Source organism: Rhinopithecus roxellana, chromosome 14, assembly GCF_007565055.1.
Source record: "Rhinopithecus roxellana isolate Shanxi Qingling chromosome 14, ASM756505v1, whole genome shotgun sequence".
In the NCBI taxonomy this organism is placed as follows: domain Eukaryota; kingdom Metazoa; phylum Chordata; class Mammalia; order Primates; family Cercopithecidae; genus Rhinopithecus; species Rhinopithecus roxellana.
The window spans coordinates 78430232-78446631 of record NC_044562.1 but is presented as its reverse complement, the minus strand read 5'-3'; the positions used below and the strand labels follow the sequence as shown (position 1 = coordinate 78446631).

The following is a 16400-nucleotide window of genomic DNA, read 5'->3' as shown; positions in this document are numbered from 1 at the left end:
TTTTTTTTTGTATTTTTAGTAGAGACGGGGTTTCACCATGTTAGCCAGGATGGTCTCGATCTCCTGACCTCGTGATCCGCCCGTCTCGGCCTCCCAAAGTGCTGGGATTACAGGCTTGAGCCACCGCGCCCGGCCTAATTTTTTTTTTTAAAGACGTTTATTTGGCTCACAATTCTGCAGGCTGTACAAGAAGCATGACACCCACCAGCATCTTCATGGCTTCTGGTAAGGGTTTTTCTGCTGAGTCAAACATGGTGGAAAAGGTCAAAGAGAAGCAGGCATGTGTGACGAAAGACCAAATCTGAGGGGCACCCTGGTATAACAATCCGTTGTTTTATAACAACCCATTCTCATGGGAACTAACCCATTCCTGTGAGAACCAATCAGAAGGGAAACTTACTGGCTAATGCAAGAACGGAACCAAGCCATTCATAAGGGATCCATCCTCATGACCCATGCACAATCCATAGCATCTTCTTAGCTATATGTACTCAGTTGGTCACTCCTTCCTTGAAACATTCCCTCTTTAGCTTCTATGGTGCCATATTTTCATAGCATCTCTCAGGGTCTGCTTATTCTAGCTGCTGTACAGGCTTCTCTTCTTTTATTCATTATCCAAAAAACTGGAATGCTAGAGGGGTCAGTCTGGAATTCTCCCATCTTTGTTGTCTATACTTTCTTTTTCTTTCTTTTTTTTTTTTTTTGAGACGGAGTCTCGCTCTGTCGCCCGGGCTGGAGTGCAGTGGCCGGTTCTCAGCTCACTGCAAGCTCCGCCTCCCTGGTTTATGCCATTCTCCTGCCTCAGCCTCCGAGTAGCTGGGACTACAGGCGCCCGCCACCTCGCCTGGCTAGTTTTTTGTATTTTTTAGTAGAGACGGGGTTTCACCGTGTTAGCCAGGGTGGTCTCGATCTCCTGACCTCGTGATCCGCCCGTCTCAGCCTCCCAAAGTTCTGGGATTACAGGCTTGAGCCACCGCGCCCGGCTATACTTTCTTTAGGAGAGCTCATATATGACATGACTTAAAATGTCTGCTATATACTAATAGCCCCAAAATTTATATCTTTAACCCTGACTTCTCCAAACTCATACCAACTGCCTACTTGACATCTTTACCTTGATGCCTAATAAGCATTTTAACCTGAAACTGAGGGCTAACCTGATTTGGCCCACCAAACTTAACTTGTCTCATTTGTTTTTAGTGAATTTAATTTTAATTTTTTTGTTTTGTTTTGTTTGAGACGGAGTCTCGCTCTGTCATCCCGGCTGGAGTGCAGTGGCAGGATCTCCACTCACTGCAAGCTCCGCCTCCCTGGTTCACACCATTCTCCTGCCTCAGCCTCCCAAGTAGCTGGAATTACAGGCATGCACCACCACACCTGACTAATTTTTGTATTCATAGTAGAGACGGGGTTTCACCATGTTGGCCAGGCTGGTCTTGAACTCTTGACCTCGTGATCCACCCTCCTCAGCCTCCCAAAGTGCTGGGATTACAGACATGAGCCACTGTACCCCGCCCGAATATTCTTGAACATGTTTTCTTGTGTACAGATGTGAACATTGCTCTAGAGTATATTATTTTTATTTTTATTTTTATTTATTTGAGACGGAGTCTTACTCTCGTCACCCAGGCTGGAGTGCAATGGCGCGATCTCAGCTCACTGCAACCTCCACCTTCCAGGTTCAAGCGATTCTTCTGCTTCAGCCTCCCAAGTAGCCGGAATTACAGGCACGCGCCTGGCTAATTTTTGTATTTTTAGTCGGGACGGGGTTTCACCATGTTGGCCAGGCTGGGAGTATGTTCTTTAGAGTGGACTTTCTGCACCATCAGCTATGCACATCTTAAACTTTAGTAGATATTATCAATTTGTTCTCTAAAATAATTGTACTACATGTATACCCAGAAATATGGTCTTTTAGTGCACTGACTTACAAAGTTATGCTATAAGAGATGGATACCAGTATGAGAGAGAGTCCTTTCCTAGGTACTGTAAATGAAACGTGAAGTTTCCTGGTCTGCCACCAGGAATTCATTTTCCTTAAAGGATGTGTCTGCAGGGAGCTCAGATTCTGGAAGGGAATGAGGGAGAAAAAGAAAAGATAAGAAAAGGGTCAGACGCGGTGTCTCATGCCTGTAATCCCAGTACTTTAGGAGGCTGAGGCGGGTGGATCACCTGAGTCCAGGAATTTGAAACCAACCTGGCCAACATGGCGAAGCCCTGAATCTACTAAAAATAAAAAAAATTAGCCAGGTGTGGTGGCAGGGCACCTGTAATCCCAGCTACTCAGGAGGCTGAGGCAGGAGAATCACTTGAATCTGGGAGGCAGAGGTTGCGCTGAGCCGAGGTGGTGCCACTGCACTCCAGCCTCCGTGACAGAGGGAGACTCTGTCTAAAAAAAAAGAAAAAAAAAAGAAAAAAGAAAACGAAAAACAAAACAAAAGACAAGAAAGGGAGAGCAAAGGACCAGGTACCTGATGAGAACATGAAATAAATGTTTTTAGCAGGTGTGATTTCTGATAATAGGCTGTACCTGCAGTTCTGCCTAGATGTTGTGGGGCATAAAGAAGCAGATATATTTGTTTAGGTAGCTCTGTCTCTAGGCAGAGTCTGGCTCTTCTTTCTATTCCCAGTGTTAAGCCTCCATACCAGGACATTAACAGGTATGTAATAAATAGTTTGCTGAATGGATGAATGAGAGTACCCTGACACTCATATTATTTGTTCTATTAAATACGTGTATTCTCACTGACTTGATCAAAACAAGAATGAAGATTTCAATTGTGTCTGGCATAAAATAGAGACTAAATATTCTTTGAATGGATAAAAGATAATCTAATTAATTTGAATTTAAACTACCTGAGCACAACCCTGTTAAATATGTTTTTTCTCATTGACCTTAAGAAAAGAAAAAGAGCCCAGAGCAGTCTGAACTATGTGAGGTATGCAGAATTTATCAGGCACAGAGAGAGATGTGTTTGGGACTTCAGTCATGTCCCTACACCCCTGTATTAGTTAGGTCTCACACTGCAATAAAGACATACCCAAGACTGGGTAATTCATAAAGAAAAGAGGTTTAATTGACTCACAATTCCGCATGTCTGGTGAGACCTCAGGAAACTTACAATCATGGTGGAAGAGGAAGAGGCATGTCTTACACAGTGGCAGGTGAGAGGGAGCAAGCAAGAGCAGGGAAAACTGCCTTATAAAACCACCAGGAGAACAGCATGGGGGAAACCATCCCTGTTATGTGCGTCCGTGTGAAGAGACCACCAAACAGGCTTTGTGTGAGCAACATGGCTGTTTATTTCACCTGGGTGAAGGCGGGCTGAGTCCGCAAAGACAGTCAGCGAAGGGAGATAATGGTACGGCCGTTTTATAGGATTTGGGTAGGTAAAGGAAAATTACAGTCAAAGGGGGGTTGTTCTCTGGCGGGCAGGAGTGGGGGTCACAAGGTGCTCAGTGGGGGAGCTTTTTGAGCCAGAATGAGCCAGGAAAAGGAATTTCACAAGATAATATCATCGCTTAAGGCAAGGACCAGCCATTTTCACTTCTTTTGTGGTGCAATGTCATCGGTTAAGGCAAGGCAGGGCATTTGCACTTCTTTTGTGATTCTTCAATTACTTCAGGCCACCTGGGCCTATACGTTCAAGTCACAAGGGATGCGATGGCTTGGCTTGGGCTCAGAGGCCTGACAATCCCCATGATCCAATCACCTCCCACCATGTGTGTGGTTCCTCCCCTCCACACTTGGGGATTATGGGGATTACAATTTGAGATGAGATTTGTGTGGGGACAGAGAAACAAACTATATCAATCACCATGCTTGGGGGGCAATTGTTTAAAGTCACTTTGTTTCTTACTACCTGCCTCATCCATTTTCATGTTCTTAGAATTTGTGATACAAAGAACAATGTATAGCCAATCAATAGCTTATGTTATTGTAACGTAAATTATTGGTAAACAATTTAGGAATTGCCTCTTCTTTTTTCTTTAAAAATCTACTTGTAGGCCGGGCGCGGTGGCTCAAGCCTGTAATCCCAGCACTTTGGGAGGCCGAGGCGGGCGGATCACGAGGTCAGGAGATCGAGACCATCCTGGCTAACACGGTGAAACCCCGTTTCTACTAAAAACTACAAAAAACTAGCCGGGCGAGGTAGCGGCGCCTGTAGTCCCAGCTACTCGGGAGGCTGAGGCAGGAGAATGGCGTGAACCCGGGAGGCGGAGCTTGCAGTGAGCTGAGATCCGGCCACAGCACTCCAGCCCGGGTGACAGAGCGAGACTCCGTCTCAAAAAAAAAAAAAAAAAAAAAATCTACTTGTAAGTGCTGCTAATCAGAGCATATATTCAGAGCAATTTGAATCCATGCTCTCACGTGGCAGTCTTCAAACTTGGCTCAAATAAACTGTCTACTCATATTAATTTTGCCTCAGTTTTTCCCTTTAGGTTGACAATATTGCATCAAGTTGAATACTTACAGCAATTGTATGAACTAGGTAGTATTTATTATTGGTCCTATTTATACCTGAGAAACACAGAAGTTGAACAACTTGCCTGAGATCAGTTTCACAGCAGGAGGAGGACCATTATTTGAAGCAGGCAGTCTGATTCCAGACACCCAGTTTTTACACGCTGTACTGTACTGTCTTCAAAACTAAGATTACATGGATCTTTGATTTTTTTAAAAAAAATTTCACTTGTCCTTTTTTTTTTTGAGAACTACTACAACATGATATGTGTGTGTATTAAAAACCCAAAACACTTCACATGAATGGAGGGCCAAAGGAAGGGCTGGGGTACAGACGCCGTCCAGAAATACTTAAAAATAAATGTTTATACTGACACAAACTAGCAGCCATTCCCCTACACCCTGCGGTACTTTTTAACCCAATCTGTTTGGGATTGAGGGCGGGGACTCCAGGGTCCCTGGGAGGCCCCGGCAGCCGCGCATGCTCAGAGCACAGGGACCGCTCCAGCTCGTCCTTGGCCCCGCCCACCCAGGCCGCAAGGGCTGCCGGGACGGTCCCCATCTTCTTGGAGCGCTTTAGGCCGGCCGGCAGAGCTGGGAAGTGGAGTCGTTGCTGTTGCTGTTGCTGTGTGTGAGCCTGTGGCGCGGCTCTGTGGGCCGGAACCTTAAAGGTGAGCAATTCTTGGTGGCTAATGAGAAGCTACAATAAGGGCCCGCTTTGCTGGTGCGCGACCGCGCGTTTCCGTTCCTTACTGCTTCTCGCGGCGTCTGTCCTTCCCTCGCCTTCCTCACGTTCAGGCCGAGCGCCGCGTGGGCCGCAGTCGGAGGCGGCGGAGGGGAGCGGGCGCGGGCGGCGGCGAGGCTGCCCCCGCGAGGAATGCGGGATCCTGGGGTTCCCCGCACGTGGCTGGTGCCCAGGCAGTTCCGCGGTTGCTGAGAGACGGGACTGTGGCTGCCCCATCCCCACTGCGTCTTTTCGGTTTTTTTTTTTTTTTTTTTTTACCTCCACCGCGTTCTAGTCTCACCGAAGGCTACTGGCCATCTCTGTAAGTTTCTGCGGAGGTGGTCATGGGTAGACGCCGGAGGGTTCTGTGGAGCCTATGGGACTGACTGGAGGCCAAAGAACTTTGGGCCGCAAATGTACCCTAGTGTCACTCTTGGTCTATTAGGGCCTTCATCGCTCACATCAGGTTTCGGTGTGAAACGGGCAAACGTGGGTAATATTTCACTTACAGTCGTGCATTCTGGAAAATTATCTGATGAAGCGCATTTCCAAAATTAGGCCAAATAGGTTTTGCAAGTTCTAAATAGTTCTTTTATTTCATCGTTTGCTTTGTAGGGGGCTCTAGATCACTGTGGTAACTTAGGAGTGTAAATTGTGATAGACAAGACAATGCATAAAATTGAATAATTTCTCTAGGGGGATGTGGATCACGCAGTACCCCGTTGCAAGTGCTTCCTATGTGTATCCAGGGTAGCGAATGCAATTGCAGTGTGTCAGGCGATGTTTCCAAGAAGTGTACCTACATCAGTTCATAACTAGAGTCAACTAACGGCAATATTCTTGATAATTTGTTCACGTAAGTTTTGTACAATTGGGATGACTGGGTGACTTAGTAGAGTCCTGGAGGCAAGTACTTTGTAATTAGAAGACTTGGTTTGTAATTTCTAGCAAACCAATAGCACAGCCTCCTTTTTTCCCTGCAGCGCTAATGTCAGGAATACGAAACAGGAAACTGGCTATCCAATGTATTAGTAAATTAGTAGGCATACTCCCCAGTTTAATGTTGTGCTAGTGTGACCGCATTCTCCCATTTTTGTTTTCGTATGTTCCTTAGCATAGAGTATCTAAGGAACTGTAACGTTTTTCACCTTAAAAGTTAAAATACAAGGTTTGGGTAAGTCAGTTGTGACTGCATTTTAAAAGAAATAAGGCCGGGCGCGGTGGCTCACGCCTGTAAACCCAGCACTTTGGGAGGCCGAGGCGGGTGGATCGCCTGAGGTCAGGAATTCAAGACCAACCTGACCAGCATGGTGAAACCCCGTCTCTACTAAAAATACAAAAATCAGTCAGGCGAGGTGGCGGGTGCCTGTAATCCTAGCTACTCAGGAGGCTAAGACGAAAAAATCACTTGAACCTGGGAGGCGGAGATTGCAGTGAGTCGAGATGGCGCCATTGTACTCCAGCCTGGGTAACAAGAGCGAGACTCCGTCTCAAAAAAAAAAAAAAAAAGAAAAAAGAAAATGAACCAAACGGAACAAATGTACAGCGAGCCATGGTGACATACTGACAGATATCTGTTTAAAGCTGGAAATGGTTGGTAAGTGATTGGAGTTTTTTTCTCTAAAGTTTTCCTGACCAGCCAAGTGAGATAAACAGTTTCTTGTTATAGAAGATGGGGTAGTGGGGAGGCTGAGGCAGGAGAATGGCATAAACCCGGGAGGCAGAGCTTGCAGTGAGCTGAGATCCGGCCACTGCACTCCAGCCTGGGCGACAGAGCGAGATTCCGTCTCAAAAATAAAAAAAAAAAAAAAAAAAAAAAAAAAAAAAAGAAGATGGGGTAGTGATTTACTGAGAGAGAGGTTTTTTATAGTTTTTAGATTTTTTCATCACTTATTCCAAAGTGTTGCTTTGTTGAGATATTTGAGAATTGAGTAAATAAACTGAACCTGTGAAAACAGAAATTCCTGACTTTTTAAGAAAACAATGGGATATTAATACTTTGTAAACATTCTCTTTCTAGTCTTGAGTTTTATATAAAAAAATAACTTTATGCTAATTTGGTAAATTTTACAGATAGCCACAATGGCTGAAAATGGTGATAATGAAAAGATGGCTGCCCTGGAGGCCAAAATCTGTCATCAAATTGAGGTATGATTCCTGTGCTATAAACTGCAAAAACAAGTTCCTTGAAAGAAAATGTAGGGCCTCAACACAAATACAGAAAGAACATTTCATTTCAGTATATGGACATATTCAACATTTGGTTTGCCTTTGATTCTTAGATGAACATACAATAGCATACAATTTTATATTGGTGGAGCCAGGTTGTGAAACTTAAGATGTACAAACATTTCAAAAGGTAACACTATAAACGAGAGTTAATCTTTTTAAAATTTTAGTTTCATAGTCTCATATAAAATTTTAGCTTCTTAGTCTCATATAAAATGAGGATAATAGTAGTTCCCTTCTCATAAGGTAGTTTGGAGGATTAGTGAATATAATGTTAAGTACCTAGAAGAATGCCTGACACACAGGTAACATAAAAGTCCTTGGTAAAGTACCTTCCCTGTTAAATAACACTATATTTTTGATGATCTTCGTAATTTTTCTCTGCCCAGTCAGTTCTCAGCTATTGTAACTTTAATATAGTATCTTTTTTTTGAGCTGGAGTCTCACTCTCTTGGCCAGGCTGGAGTGCAGTGGCACTATCCTTACTCACTACAGCAGTCTCGGCTCACTGCAGCCTCTGCCTCCTGGGTTCAAATGATTCTCCTGCCTCAGCTGCCAAATAGCTGGGACTACAGGAGCACACCACCACACCAGGCTAATTTTTGTATTTTTAGTAGAGACGGAGTTTAACCATGTTGGCCAGGTTGGTCTCGAACTCCAGACCTCAGGTGATCGCCCCACCTCAGCCTCCCAAAGTGCTGGGATTACAAGTGTGACCCACTGTGCCTGGCTAGTAACTTTACTATAGTATCTGTTTTCAAACCCCTCTTAGCATTTTTTCAAATTTAGGTATTATGTTTATGTTAACGTAATAACCTCAAGTGATCCTCAGTACCTTTGCAGTACAGAGGCAGGAGGATGGCTTGAGTCCAGGGGTTAGAGACCAGCCTGGGCAACATGATGAGGCCCCATCTCTACAAAAAATTTTTAAAAATTAGCTCAGTGTGTTAGCGGTTTGCCTGTAGTCCCAGCTACTTGGGAAGCCGAGGTGGGAGGATTGATGGAGCCCAGAAGGTAGAGGCTGCAGTGGCTGTGATCATACCACTGCACTCAAGCCTGGATGACAGAGCGAGATACTGTTTTGGGGGGTTGGGGGGAAGAAACTTGAGAGTCTTTGTGAGCATACTCTGGCTGGGGAGGCTTCCTGATATGCAAATCGTTCTTTGTTCAGTTAAAGTCAAAAAGAAAAAAATCTTTAAATCTTTACAATATCAATAATGGTTGCATAGGAAATTATCTTTAAACTTATGTTCTTGCTAAGGAATCCCTCAGATCATACTGTTTGGTGTGGGTTTTTTCTTCAATTCTCTGAACTGCTTTTTTTGTTTTTTTTTTTTTTAAGCTGCACGTCTCTGCATTTAAAATGTCTTATGTTCCTTTTTTTATATTAATTTCCTTATGATTGTGGGGAGAAAAATTAGAAATTACTCATTCTGTGTTTAATACTTAGAACAATACTAAGATGTATATAGAAAAGGTTATATCTCTCCCACAACCTGCTAACTCTCAAATCCTACTCTTCTGAGGTAATCAAGGTTAAAAGGTTTTAACACTTTGCTTCATGCTCATACTAAATTTTTATTTTTTGTTTGTTTGTTTGTTTGTTTTGAGACGGAGTCTTGCTCTGTCGCCCAGGCTGGAGTGCAGTGGCCGGATCTCAGCTCATTGCAACCTCCGCCTCCCAGGTTCTCGCCATTCTCCTGCCTCAGCCTCCTGAGTAGCTGGGCCCACAGGCGCCAGCCACCTCGCCCGGCTAATTTTTTGTATTTTTAGTAGAGACGGGGTTTCACCGTGTTAGCCAGGATAGTCTTGATCTCCTGACCTCGTGATCCGCCCGTCTCGGCCTCCCAAAATGCTGGGATTACAGGCTTGAGCCACCGCGCCCGGCCTAAATTTTTATTTTTTTAGTGGACCTTATATTTTACAACAGTTCTAGGTTTACAGCAAAATTGAGTGCAAGGTACAGAGATTTTCCATATATCCCCTGCCTCCACACAAGCATAGTGCCTTCACCTTTAAAAACATCCCCCACCACAGTGGTACATTTCTAACAATTTTATTTCCTTCCCTTTACCCCGCTAAACATAGGATGCATTTTTGTGGAGAAAAGTTTTGTAATCAAAAAACTATCCGGGCGAGGTGGCAGGCGCCTGTAGTCCCAGCTACTCGGGAGGCTGAGGCAGGAGAATGGCGTAAACCCAGGAGGCGGAGCTTGGAGTGAGCTGAGATCCAGCCACTGCACTCCAGCCTGGGTGACAGAGTGAGACTCCGTCTCAAGAAAAAAAAAGAAAAGAAAAGTTTTGTAATCAATATTTTTTTCATTCTCCTCTTTAAAACGAAGGATCTTTCTAATTTTTTTAGCTGTAATCATTCTTTGACAAATATTCTTATATATAAATCTTAGTAAACATGTTTATTGATTTCTTAAAGGTAAAATTCTTAGAAGGAGCCATACTGGCTCAAGGATTATGCACATTTTAAAAAACACTGGTAATTGTCAGTTTACATCTTGCCTGCATGGCTAGTTCTCTGTGTTCAAGTCAATACTAGGTAGTCTTGGTTTTTTTCCTAATCTAAGCCAGTTTGTTAGATGAAAAATGCTGTCTCATTGCTTTAAATTGTATTTCTTTGATTAATAATGAAATGAGGTTGGACTTTTTTTAGTTTACAGTAGTTTGTTTATTTATTTTTTGAGAAGGAGTCTTATTCTTATCTCCCAGGCTGGAGTGCAGTGGTGTGATTTCAGCTCACCGCAACCTCTACCTTCCAGGTTCACGCAATTCCTCAGCCTCCCAAGTAGCTGGGATTACAGGTGCACACCACCATGCCCGGCTAATTTTTGTATTTTTGGTGGAGACGGGGTTTCACCATGTTGGTCAGGCTGGTTTTGAACTCCTGACCTCAAGTGATCCACCTGCTTTGGCCTCCCAAAGTGCTGGGATTACAGGCATGAGCCTACTGCGCTTGGCCTATTTTTTATAATTTTTAAACAAATCGTTAGCTGGGCATGGTGGCATGTGCCTGTCGTCCTAGTTACTTGGAAGGCTGAGGCAGAAGATCAATTGAGCCCAAGAGTTTCAGGCTGCAGTGAGCTATGGTTGCACCACTGCACCCCAGTCTGGGCAACAAAGCAAGACCCGACCTCTGAAAAATGGTGTCCTTTTTTTTTTTTTTTATTTAAGACAGAGAGACAGTATTGCTTTCCGCTCAGACTGGAGTACAGTGGCAGTGATCTCGACTCACTGCAACCTCCACCTCCCGAGTTCAAACTAGTCTTGTGCCTTAGCCACTTGAGTAGTTGGGATTACAGGTGTGCACCACCATGTGCAGCTAATTTTTGTATTTTTAGTAGAGTCAGGGTTTCACCGCACTGGCCAGTCTGTTCTCAAACTTCTGGCCTCAAGAAATTGACCCGCCTCAGCCTCCCAAAGTGTTGGGATTATGGGCTTGGGCCACCATGCGAGGCCAATAAAGTATCTTTTAACTATTTTCTATTAGGGTGTTCTCTTTTTACCCTTCTTCTTTGTTTGTAAGAATTCTTGACAAATTTGTCTTTTACTTTTTGTTACTTCTGGCATTCCAAATGGTCATACTTGGTTTTTTCCTTTGTGTGTATATTGAGAGTACTCTATGCTTAAATTTGATAAACGTTTACTTTAATTTTTTTTTCTTTTCTTTTTTTTTTTTTTTGAGGCAGCGTCTTACTCTGTTTCCAAGGCTGGAGTACAGTGGCACAGTTATGCCTCACTGCAGCTTCAACCTGCCAGGCTTAAGCAATCCTCCCACTTCAGCTTCCTGCGCTGGGACTAGAGACATGTACCACCCATGCCTGGCCTTTTTTTTTTTTTTTTTTTTTTTGTAGAGCTGGGGTCTTGCCATGTTGCCCAAACTGGTCTTGAACTCCTAGACTCAAGCGATGCACCCACCTCAGCCTCCTAAAGTGCTGGGATTAGGCATGAACCAGCACTCCTGTCCCCCCCTCCCCCCGCCAACTTTTTTTTTTTTGAGATGGAGTCTCACTCTTTTGTCAGGCTGGAGTGCAGTGGCACGATCTTGGCTCACTGCAACCTCCTCCTCCCAGGTTCAAGCGATTCTCCTGCCCCAGCCTCCTGAGTAGCTGGGACTACAGGTGTGCGCCACTACGCCCAGCTAATTTTTCTATTTTTTAGTAGAGATGTGGTTTCACCATGTTGGCCAGAGTGGTCTCTATCTCTTGACCTCCCAAAGTACAGGGATTACAGGCGTGCACCACTGTGCCTGGCCCCTGTCCCTTATTTTTTAATTTTAAAAAATTAGAAGGCCAAGTGTGGTGACTCATGCCTGCAGTCCCAGCACTGTGGGAGGCCGAGGTAGACAGATCACTTGAGATCAGGAGTTCAAGGCCAACATGGTGAAACCCTGGGTCTCTACTAAAAATAACAAAAATTCGCTGTGCATAGTGGCACATGCCTGTAATCCCAGCTACTCAGGAGTCTGAGGCAGGAGAATCACTTGAACCTGGGAAATGGAGGTTGCAGTGAGCCGAGTTCATGCCACTGCATTCCAGCCTGAGCCACAGAGTGAGACTCTGTGTCAAAAAATAAAAATAAAAATTGAGTGATTAATCAATTTATTCCAGTTCTTTTTATTTAACCATCTATTCTTTACACACTGATTTGCAAGAGGCTTTTCATATAATCTTTATATTATTCTTCTTTAAGGTTTTCTAGTCTATTGACACATCTGTTACTTACACTGTTTTAATAATTGACATTTTAGTTTTATCTTTTTGCTAATTTGTATTGTAAACATTTTATTATCATATATTTGGGAAAATGTTTATTGCCTTTTGTAACTTATGACATGTATTTTTAAGTAACAGAACTTGGTACTGTAGAGTAATGTCAGGATTAGAGTTCATATTATACAGTGTTCTGAAATACATTGTAATTATCTCACAGTATTATTTTGGCGACTTCAATTTGCCACGGGACAAGTTTCTAAAGGAACAGATAAAACTGGATGAAGGCTGGGTACCTTTGGAGATAATGATAAAATTCAACAGGTAACAAGCTTTTAAAAATAATCTTTAGGTTTTCTGTTTACAGTGAGTGCTACTGCTGAGTCTTACTTTTTTTTTTTTTTTTTGAGACGGAGTCTCGCTGTGTCGCCCAGGCTGGAGTGCAGTGGCGCGATCTCGGCTCACTGCAAGCTCCGCCTCCTGGGTTCATGCCATTCTCCCGCCTCAGCCTCCGAGTAGCTGGGACTACAGGCGCCCACCACATCGCCTGGCTAGTTTTTTTGTATTTTTTAGTAGAGACGGGGTTTCACCGTGTTAGCCAGGATGGTCTCTATCTCCTGACCTCGTGATCCACCCGCCTCGGCCTCCCAAAGTGCTGGGATTACAGGCTTGTTGAGCCACCGCGCCCGGCCTGAGTCTTACATTTTTATATGTACTCTTCAGGTTGAACCGTCTAACAACAGACTTTAATGTAATTGTGGAAGCATTGAGCAAATCCAAGGCAGAACTCATGGAAATCAGTGAAGATAAAACTAAAATCAGAAGGTCTCCAAGCAAACCCCTACCTGAAGTGACTGATGAGTATAAAAATGATGTAAAAAACAGATCTGTTTATATTGTAAGTGGGTCTGTGATGCACTTAAACATCTTACATTTATTTAGAAAGTAAAGTATGGAAGAATAAGGGCTCAGGAATCACAGCCTCACTAATTATTTTATGTCCTTTTGTAATATTCTTAACCTGAGTTTCTTTTTGTTTTTGAGACAGAATCTCATCCTGTTGCTCATGTTGGAATGCAGTGGTTTGATCATGGTCCACTGCAGTCTTGACCTCCTAGGCTCAAGTGATCCTCCCACCTCAGCCTCCAGAGTAGCTGGGACTACAGGCGCATGCTACCACACGTGGCTAAACATTTTTTGTAGAGACAGGGGTCTCCCTGTGTTGCCCAGGCTGGTGTCAATCTCCTGGGCGCAAGTAATCCAATCACCTTGACCTCCCAAAGTGCTGGGATTACAGGTGTGAGCCACCATGCCTGGTCCTAAGTTTTATCTTCATAAACGTGGATATTTTCTACCGTGTAGAACTGTTGTGAGAATTAAATGAAAAAAAAAAAATACACATTGGATCAAATCTTTGACATATTCTAAGCACCTACTGCATATTAGCTGTTCTTATCAGCAGCTAAACTTGATTACAATTTTATTTAGCGTATTTTTATTTTTATTTTATTTTATTTTTTTTTTATTTTATTTTATTTTTTTTTGAGAAGGAGTCTCACTCTGTCACCCAGGCTGGAGTGCAGTGGCCAGATCTCAGCTCACTGCAAACTCCGCCTCCCGGGTTTACGCCATTCTCCTGCCTCAGCCTCCCGAGTAGCTGGGACTACAGGCGCCCGCCACCTCGCCCGGCTAGTTTTTTGTATTTTTTTAGTAGAGACGGGGTTTCACCGTGTTAGCCAGGATAGTCTCGATCTCCTGACCTCGTGATCCGCCCGTCTCGGCCTCCCAAAGTGCTGGGATTACAGGCTTGAGCCACCGCGCCCGGCCTATTTAGCGTATTTTTAAATAGTTTTTTTATTATGGAAAATTTCAGATGTATATAGATTCAGTAATGTACCATCACCAGCTTTACTAGTTATTAACAAAACATGCAAATCATCTTGTTTTATTTTTGCCTCAACTGAATTATTTTAAAGCAAATACCAGATGAATCACATTTATTGCACTGGAGAGTAGTAGCTCCTAAACAAGGCTGTTAAGTGACTAACAAAGATAGGCGGGGCGCGGTGGCTCAAACCTGTAATCCCAGCACTTTGGGAGGCCGAGACGGGTGGATCACGAGGTCAGGAGATCGAGACCATCCTGGTTAACCCGGTGAAACCCCGTCTCTACAAAAAAATACAAAAAACTAGCCGGGCGTGGTGGCAGGCGCCTATAGTCCCAGCTACTCGGGAGGCTGAGGCAGGAGAATGGCGTTAACCCGAAAGGCGGAGCTTGCAGTGAGCTGAGATCCGGCCACTGCTCTCCAGCCTGGGCGACAGAGAGAGACTCTGTCTCAAAAAAAAAAAAAACGTGGCCGGGCGCGGTGGCTCAAGCCTGTAATCCCAGCACTTTGGGAGGCCGAGACGGGCGGATCACGAGGTCAGGAGATCGAGACCATCCTGGCTAACACGGTGAAACCCCGTCTCTACTAAAAATACAAAAAAATAGCCGGGCGAGGTGGCGGGCGCCTGTAGTCCCAGCTACTCCGGAGGCTGAGGCAGGAGAATGGCATAAACCCGGGAGGCGGAGCTTGCAGTGAGCTGAGATCCGGCCACTGCACTCCAGCCCGGGCGACAGAGCAAGACTCCGTCTCAAAAAAAAAAAAAAAAAAAAAAAAACGTGATTAACAAAGATAAATAGAGATAGATAGGTATATCCTGGGTTCATTTCAAGATAAAATGAATCAAATTCTCTCCAATTGTTTATCTGAGACGTCATTATTTGTTATTTGTACATTACTTCCCACTCTTCACAGAAAGGCTTCCCAACTGATGCAACTCTTGATGACATAAAAGAATGGTTAGAAGATAAAGGTCAAGTACTAAATATTCAGATGAGAAGAACATTGCATAAAGCATTTAAGGTATGATAATATAGACTTTTTCTAGTTTTAAAATATATGGGAAATAACTTAAAAAATATTTTCCTTCCTTTTTATAGGGATCAATTTTTGTTGTGTTTGATAGCATTGAATCTGCTAAGAAGTTTGTAGAGACCCCTGACCAGAAGTACAAAGAAACAGACCTGCTAATACTTTTCAAGTAAGTCTTTTTGCTGATGTTTCTCCTGGCCTTTTAGTTATATGGAATTGACACACTAGGGTAAGGAGCATGGAAGTAGCATCCCCTGAAAGGCCAATATTTTTAGTATTTTAGTGCATTACGGTCTTCTAAATGGTATATACTAAACCTGATTGACTTAGAGATGCACTGTGATGGATCACAGTCATAGTGTCAGTCATAGTTTCAGTGTTAATTTCTCAAAAATTATTTAACATGGTTTTCATAATTGCTGTTATTCTTAGATCTTGGGGATTTTAGAATTTTCTCCTTTTGTGGAATTAACACTATAGAAAACTGCAATATTATTTGCATGTCTTCTGATATACTTTTTTTCCCTATACATGAATGATAAATGAAAATCAACATGAAATTGCTAATGGATAGGGGGTTTCTTTTTGGGGTCATGAAAATATTCTGAAATTAGTAGTGATGGTTGTACAACTGAATATACTAAAAAAACATTCAAGGTACACTTTAAAAGAATGAATTATGTGGCACATGGAATTTTTCCTTAGTAAAGCTGTTATTTAAAACAACATGAGAGAGTAACTTCTTTGGCATATTTTGAATTTTTAGTTGATGATTATGTTGACAGTAAATGTGTGCAACATTTATTGCCATGCCATGTCTTAAATTATTCACAATAATCTGCAGTCTTAACTTTGTTCTCGTGAACTTAGCCTCTGTACTGTGTGTTCTTTAGGGATGATTACTTTGCCAAAAAAAATGAAGAAAGAAAACAAAACAAAGTGGAAGCTAAATTAAGAGCTAAACAGTAAGTATGTTGAACTAATCATGACATACTTTGAATTCCTTAATGCTCTGACAGAAATATAGTTGGTGCGCTCTGAAATAGTGGCAGTAGACCTTTCTCTTTGCTAGTGAAACATTGAGATCTTAAGCTGCCTTGACAATTTCGGGGCCAAATTGCATTGCAGTCTAGCATTGGACGATCAAAAAAACCTAAGGACTTCTGACTTTGGTTAAGTAAGTTTAGTGATCCTAACTTTATTAGGACTTAATTTTCTTATATAGTAAATGTAAGTATGTTATAATTATGATATTTTTATTTGTAGAGAACAAGAAGCAAAACAAAAGTTAGAAGAAGATGCTGAAATGGTAAGTATATATTACTTCTATCTAGTATATGTGTAATTC

At 42.9% G+C, this 16400-nt stretch overlaps 1 protein-coding gene across 1 annotated transcript in view; it reads left to right on the top strand.

Annotated features, from left to right (window-relative positions):
- Positions 1-4996: 4996 nt before the first annotated feature.
- Positions 4997-16400, top strand: part of SSB (small RNA binding exonuclease protection factor La) — a 14956-nt gene continuing 3552 nt past the window's right edge. Inside the window, exons 1-8 of the mRNA XM_010354435.2 lie at positions 4997-5136; positions 7263-7337; positions 12359-12462; positions 12862-13036; positions 14936-15043; positions 15121-15221; positions 15946-16017; positions 16319-16361. Coding sequence (XP_010352737.1) covers positions 7272-7337; positions 12359-12462; positions 12862-13036; positions 14936-15043; positions 15121-15221; positions 15946-16017; positions 16319-16361 — 669 coding nt within the window. The 5' untranslated portion in view covers positions 4997-5136; positions 7263-7271. The remainder of the gene's footprint in view (positions 5137-7262; positions 7338-12358; positions 12463-12861; positions 13037-14935; positions 15044-15120; positions 15222-15945; positions 16018-16318; positions 16362-16400) is intronic.